This window comes from Strongylocentrotus purpuratus, unplaced genomic scaffold (assembly GCF_000002235.5).
Source record: "Strongylocentrotus purpuratus isolate Spur 01 unplaced genomic scaffold, Spur_5.0 spur5_scaffold_1, whole genome shotgun sequence".
NCBI classification, from domain to species: Eukaryota; Metazoa; Echinodermata; class Echinoidea; order Camarodonta; family Strongylocentrotidae; genus Strongylocentrotus; species Strongylocentrotus purpuratus.
In genome coordinates, this window is record NW_022145594.1 from 44,889,353 (window position 1) to 44,897,201 (window position 7,849).

A 7,849-nucleotide genomic window follows, 5' to 3' on the forward strand; every position below is an offset into this window, starting at 1 on the left:
AACATCAACTTTAACTTACACATATCAGTCAAATTATCAAACGAAGTTCAACCATTTCTTTTGATAAGTCATACATGTATTTCCCTTTGTTTGTATACTTTCCTTTCCGCTACATTATATTTCTATGCTTTCTCTGATTTCTCTTTTAAACACATTTTTCAATACAGAATCTCTTTGACCATTCCAGTTTTGTTGAGTTGTAAAATAACTGTATGTACACTCCAGAACGTTATGACCAGCAATAAATTATACTAGCTATTCATTTCTATATTTAGTCATTGCTGAGCTATATACTTTAACAACTTGCATAGCTCGTGGATCCATTCTGTATAAATGGTATGTACAAATTTAAAAAAAAGTGATTCCTTCACATGAAATTTTTTGACAAGTAATCGACGTACTGCATAGAAAACATCGTGAAGCCATACCGTTGCATTTTACCATCGAAAATGTATTGACATAACCTTATATACAGTGTCCTTCATATTTATAATCAACACACACACGTACACGCGTGCACCCGCACACATACACATGTATGATGGGGTGACCAAAGTTCGTGGAGATTTTACAAATATTAGGAAATGTGCTATTCGATCCATGATTTCTCATATTCTACTCTAATTTATTTAGTTAAATTATTACCGAATGGCCATCGAAGTTTTTTACTACAAATGTGTTCAACTAGAAAATTTATCATCAAGGAATCCTGGAGATTTCGCGATCTCAAAATTCGATGTCTGATTGGAGTGCGCTGAAACTCAATAAAGAGTCATTAACAAAAACAAGACCTTAATAATAGTTTAGTTTTTAAAAAGCTATGCATCGCAGCCCGGGGCTGAATTGTACAATAAAATACAAAAGTATTTGCATGGTAAAAAGGGACTGAGTGGAATCATAAAAATACAAGTACACAATCTTTATGCAATTGTATATAACTCATGGGGGTTTAACACGTCAGAGTCTATTATTAAATGAAAAGTATTATTTACATGTATAGATGACGGTTCAGAGAGGGAGATATATTGAGACAGAGAGAGGGAGAAAGGCAAAGGGGGGAAACAGAGCGCAAGAGAAAGAGACAGAGAGAGCGATAGGGAGAGAGAGAGAGAGCGAAAGAGATATGAATTGTTTGAGAGGGGGAAAGAAAAGGAGACACAGAGGAAAAGAGAGAGAGAGGAGAGAGAGAGCGAGAGAGGAGAGAGACATACAGAGCGGAAGGGTGATGAAAGAAGGAGAAGAAAGGGAATAGGTGGTCATCTACATACAATAATGCTATGTAATGACACTTACATTGGTAAACCTTGAGATTGTACTGATGAATATATGAGATCATAATTTCATTTTTCGGTTAATAGCTCCACCTTTAGATATTTTAAATATTACTTCTTTTAATTTTTATTCTTCTTTTATTTCTACCAAATGACCTTGAACAAAAATATAAGAAATATACATATACTGCATGCATATTTAATACATGTATTTCCGATATCCTGATTCAGCACTCTTGGCCAAATTTAACGCAAGCTAGTCCCCATAATGCTACTGTAGCTTAGTTGGCTCGGATGCGACCATCGTACAGCGTAAAAGATGTAGCTGCATTGTAGTATGGCTGCATAATCCGAACAAGGCTTATTTTCACATGTCCAGTGTAGACGCATACAATCCTTCATCCAAGTCATTGAGAGACAGGTAATTCTGCGAAAATCAAAAGAAAAGAAGGAACAAAAGTTGCAAAGATAATTATTAGGTTCAGGGCTAGAATTTTGTTCATGATACCTGTTGAACAGAACCGCGTTTAAAAGTCGGAATAATACTAACGGGTACGTAATAAGGAAACTAAATTTTGCATTAGACAAGTTAGAAGAGGGTAATTTAAGTATATCTTACATGAGTCTTTTCTAGAATCCTTTCCAAATTCTTGAGGATCTGATCAAAGTTACTCCGATTTGTAGCTTCCTTCTCCCAACAACCAGTCATTACCGCATACCTGAAAGATAAAAAAGAGACGATCCTTATTTAATAGAAATCTAATAGAACTACCTAAATGAATAATACAAAGACAAGTTCAAAGTTCGTATGCAACAGCAGTTTCGTTAGCATGGTTTCTTTATTTCATGTGCGAGCCCACTCCATGCACTCCGAGTCTTTTCACTCCAACGGGAGTGTTGAGACGTATTATTTTCAGATTAAGATTCAGATTCAAAGATAAGAGAGCAGAATCAAGTTCCATCATGTAACTTATTGTTGAGAAACATATCCGCATATGATAATCAACATAATTATGAAATTTAACAAGTTATTATAGCATCGAGTAAGTCAAGTAAATTATAACATTAACGAAACAATCTGTATTCGACAAAGTAAAGACTGATAGAAAGAGTGTGATTTACACTTCTTGTCCACAATGGCGAGGGCGTGGCATCTGGTAACCATTGGCAACTTCCTTTTGGACAGTGTCAAAGGTCATTTTAGGGTATGGCCTCGCACCTTTAAGAATCAAAGAAATATAACATTAAAACATTTATTAGCAATATACAAATAATTGACATGTAAAGCTATGGAGAAAAATTATATTGATCATATAATGTATATACAATTTTCCTCAACCCTTCATAGTACAAGCGGAATTAAGTGCAAATTGTTAGACTAACTGTCATTCATATCTGGGACATGTATTTGAATACGAATAATGCAATAGATTAAAAGACGCTAATATTATTGGTTAGTCATAAAGAGTGGAAAAAGTGGCTTGAATTCTTCGACTCTAAAATGCATCAAACAAGAATAAGTCGAGGTATATTTTGATTATTTAAGTGCAATTATTTATTTCACTTTTCTTCATAACACCATATGATACATGTGAAGTGGGGGAGTTCGTGGTATAGTGTCTCATTCTATTGACTCTAAATCCGAGGTTTAAAGGTTCGAATCCCAACTCGGCACTTACTTCCTTTGGCAAGATATTAATCAATTTTTACCACTTTCCATCCACTCCACTCCACATGGCAATAATATTGCAAGGGTAATAATAATTGCAGGGCCCTGATGAAGAACAGCTGTAACGTTTAAAAGGCTTCTTATGTGAATGACTTCAAGGTCTTTAAGATGGTACACACAATTATATGCGATATAAACATTATTTTTTCACCTAATGTCACAATTTCCCACAAGACGATACCAAAAGACCAGCTATCTCCTTCTGTTGATTGTTCACCAGTAACCATGGTTTCAGGCGAACTCCATCTTGTTGGTTTCTGAGATGTTGGAAAGTATTACAAAAAGGGTTTAAAATTGTATTCACTTTTAAGTTAGAGTTAATAATAATTTATTCATGGCTTAAAACGAACCGTGATTAGCAGACAATGGCTTAATTGTTTACAATTTACAAGCAGCTTTTAAAATACATCAGAAACAATATTGCATATGCCAAAAATGAAACAAACACCACGGTAAATAAAATTGCTGATAATCAGGGTGTATAAATATACCATTATAGGTTAACAATTTAATGGGGAAATTACTTACGCGATAAATCATTAAACACATAATTCAATGTTGACGTTTTAGTAGTTTCAAGATTTTCCAATATGTTCTGTCGATTAAATCATTATTAAAGATGTGCCATCCATATCTATGCTGATGATAATTATAATCATTAAATAAGGTGATAATACTCACACCTCTGCCGCTAAACAGTGATGAAGATAGTCCATAATCTGATAGCTTGCATTGCTTTCTATCAGCTAGTAACACATTGTGAGCGCAGAGAGTTCCATGGATGATCTTTAAGAAATAAAACAAAAACATAATGATGAAAATAAAAAATTTTAAAAAATAAATAAAAACTACAATTACAAAATCTGGATGTTATTTATTCACCTTTGATCATCACAACCATCCTCATACCATACTGGCTTACTCTCCTTCTATTCTTATCATGTCTTCCACTTTTGTTAATTCTCATCCTTTTCGCACTTATCCCCGGCCTCAATGTTCTCACTCTCAACCACTCCTCCCCCTCCCCTACCCATCTCCTCTTCTTTGATGCATACGGCATCTAGACGACATCCCGTTGACTATTTGCCAAGCCAAGTTGAGTAGACTGCCTTTATCTATTTATCTCCTTCTCATGCAGGCCTACTTAATTTATCGTTATTTTTCTCCTCTGACTTTTCCCTTTCCCTTCCCCATTTTCCTTTGTTAATTCTCTTCTATTGCAAATCATGAAATAATGTTACCTTCTTTGATGCAAGATACTGCATCCCTTTTGCAATTTGCCAAGCCAGGTTGAGTAGACTACCTTCATCGATACGAACCCTCTTTGGTTTGAGATTGCCGTATGTGGGTTGAGACTGCACCCCTGTGGTCTGTAGATGGGTGAGTAGGGTACCCCCAGGGATGAACTCATACAGAATACCACCTATCATTCAATGGAAAACAATACTGAATCACATTGAGATTTAACACTGTATTTTATCAGACATCATGTTATAGTATACGAAAAACATCTTGAATAATTATCAAATGAAATTTATTGTTCTTCCAAGACAATCTTGTTTTACTATTTGTATCGTTTCTGGTTATTCACACGCGAAGCCTACTCAAAATGCTTTGCACCTCTAGGGATGATAGCTTAGGTAGCGTTGCAAATTATTAGAATTAAATGCTCATATGCATGAATATGTAAAGATTTTAGCGACAATCAAAAGCTTTGTAATTGCGGGAGGAAGTGTTCTTACCTTGTTCTTGACAATATCCGAGGCACTTGACAATATTAGGTAGATCCGGAAGCTCAGAAAGGACCTTGACAGCTTGAAGAACGTTGGTTGAATTGGTCACTTGATCTAAGACAAGATACATCCTATATATAACTAGCACATTTGCTTTCAATTTCGCAGAGAGTGATTCGTTAAACTCAATCATGCAGTTGTCAATAAATAAGATTAAGGGAAAACTGTGTAGACAAGTGAATATAAATGAATATATTTATATTCATATTCATATTCATATTCATATTTTTTTCATACATAATTCATTTTTTAGGAAACTATACAAATAAAATTTGCACATAATAAAATTATTGAAATAAATTCTTAATTTCTGAGGAAATGTGGGGGATCCACTAAAAAGCAGTGCTTGTAGTTTGTGGATCCCCCAGAAAAAAATTAAAATTTAATGTTTCAAATTTTGCCTACGAAGAGTTAGAAAACACAAGACAATATTACAAAACAACATACAATGTACAAACACAAAACGAACAAGGGGAAGTAAAACAGATAAGAAGGAAAAGGGAAAAGGGGGAAGAAGGAAGAAGAAGCAGGACAAATCATGACCGAAAAAAGGGTAGTTATAAATGTTAATTTTGGGAAGGTAAGATCATAAGACCAAATAAATATTAAAATAATCGAGCAGATGATGAAGACCTAAATGAAAAATTAAGATGATTACCAACCGTTATCAGATTATTCTTGTATATTAGTATAAGATTTGAGCAAAAATGTTTTTAGATTTTTCTTAAAGAATTTAGGGATGGACTATTTTTAATACCTTCACTTAGAGAATTCCAAAATCTAGGACCATCATACATAAAAGACTTCTTCGCTAATAATGTTCTAAAGAGTGGTAGGTGAAACTCGTTTGACCGTCTAGTTGGGTAATCATGAAATGACCTATTTAGGGGGAATATGGCATCAAATATATGTGGAAGGGTCTTTCTTGAATACTTATACATAAATTGTCCTAAGTGAAGTAGATACAGGTCATTTGTTTTTAATGGTCTGCCATTAACAAATAACGGGTCTGTGTGTGAGAGTGGAGCAGAATGGTAAATAATACGGAGAGACTTCTTTTGTAATAATAACAATCTATTTAGTAGAGTTTGCTGCGTGTTGCCCCAAGTAAGTATCCCATAATTCAGATATGGTAAAATTAAAGATGAATAAAGCATGAGTAGGGATGATGTCGGAAAATGAAATTTAAGTTTATTTATTATGCCAATATTCCGTGAAATGATCTTACATGTACTATCTATATGGTATTTCCACGAAAGTTTGTTATCAACAGTTATGCCTAAAAATGTAATGAATGAAACAACTTCCAAGGAGGTATCGTCAAAAATGATATTCTTGGGCAGAGTGTCAATAGAATTACTAAATAACATATAATAAATAAATATATATATATATATATATAACTTCAAGCAACCACATTATAAGAACCAAGACTCGTAGGTCCTACCCTAGTCACTTACACTATCCATTACCACTCCCCATAATACCATAGTAACCCTGATGGACAGTTGACCAAAGACCAATCAGAAGTATGATTAAGTCACCCATCCAACTTTGTTTCACTCTCCAAATCTTTCCTGATAGTATTTTTTTTCTAATCAGGAGACTTGAATTTTAACCATCAACCGGCGAACACATACTTCTTTAATCTCCATGCTAAACAATTTAATTGTATTGAGAGTTGCTTAACTATTCCTCATCTAAAAACCGATCCCCAAACATGACAATATATAAATATACTAAATAAAACAATTGAACTAAAAGTGAATAAATGAACTCTCAAGTATTTGTATTTCAACTGTTTTAATTAGTATTTTTATATTGCCATGATTATCTTAATTGAATCGTTTGATCTGTATATATATATATATATATATATATATATATATATATATACATGGTTTACTTTTGAAGCGATGTGTTACTTTATACGCTTGTTTTGGTCACACTGAAATTCAACTTTACAGAAAGGTAAAGGCATTTATATTTATGATGATAAATAAACGTCTCATTTTAATCGATTAAGCGATTTGCTTGTCGGTCTTTTCAACTCATTATTTTGTTTAGGGAGTGGTTTGCAAAACCTCACCTGGAATCTGCCTGATAGCAACGTCTACTTGGCTTTGATTCGAGCGGAGTTCTCCCTTCCATACCCCGCCGAAGTCACCGCGTCCGATTGAACCGAGTCTCGTGAAGAACGTCACGTTTTCAGGAGCAATGATGGGAGAGTGGGATGTACCGAGTTTGAGAGATGTGTATGCTATAAAAACAAAAATAAGATTATTATTAAAACGACTCTTATACTTGAAAAACAAATACAAGTAATCTTTCATCCTCTAAAACAGGGATAAGGCTACCCTTGGATAATCTTTTCTAGATTTCTTTCAAATATAACACGAAAGTGAATGAGTATTTACCATAAACTTATAATTGTGTGTGTGTGTGTGTGTGTGTTGGAGATTTTTAAAATCGGTCGTAATTAGAGGTTAAATTTTAAACCTCTGTTAAGTTAGTAGGCCTAGCAACAATCTGAAAGAAAATGATTAAGCTTATCATTTTTCTCTTGGAATATATACTACTACTTTAATAAATTAATACACAGTAATGCCTTTGGTAGTTATGATGTATTCTGCAGTTTGGGGCAAAATGATTATCATTTAGTATGGTAGCGACGTTTCTTTCTATTAAGATGTTTATGCCCATGTACAAAGCCATACATCTACCTGTTTATGTTGGGGGTGAATTCCTCGTTTTAAACTCTTGACTGATTTTACACATTTTCTCACCTCTATCTCCGCTCTGAATCATCTCATACGCCATGATGTCGTTTTCCTCATTGGATACATTTCTTCCTTCTCTGTGAAAAACAAAAACGTTGATGTTTCTCAATATGGCATTTAAAAGTGATACCAAACCTACTTCTACTTCTAAAGGAAGTCCTCGATGAACTCCTTCCTCACATAACCAAACTGTTCAATCTCTCGTTATCATCCGGAATAGTTCCAGAGTCTTTTAAGACTTCTCTGCTTCTTCCCCTCCTAAAGAAGCCGAGTCTC

At 34.1% G+C, this 7,849-nt stretch overlaps 1 protein-coding gene across 1 annotated transcript; it reads right to left on the reverse strand.

The window, feature by feature from the left end:
- Positions 1-1,514: 1,514 nt before the first annotated feature.
- LOC590825 (tyrosine-protein kinase receptor Tie-1-like) lies at positions 1,515-7,647 on the reverse strand. Its single transcript, XM_030978302.1, has 9 exons — positions 7,580-7,647; positions 6,883-7,053; positions 4,743-4,847; positions 4,242-4,423; positions 3,682-3,786; positions 3,152-3,257; positions 2,394-2,490; positions 1,891-1,990; positions 1,515-1,698 (listed from the first exon to the last, which is right to left on the reverse strand). The coding sequence occupies exons 1-9, from the start codon at positions 7,611-7,613 to the stop codon at positions 1,639-1,641; spliced, it is 960 nt and encodes a 319-aa protein (XP_030834162.1). The 5' UTR covers positions 7,614-7,647; the 3' UTR covers positions 1,515-1,638.
- Between the last annotated feature and the right edge of the window lie 202 nt (positions 7,648-7,849).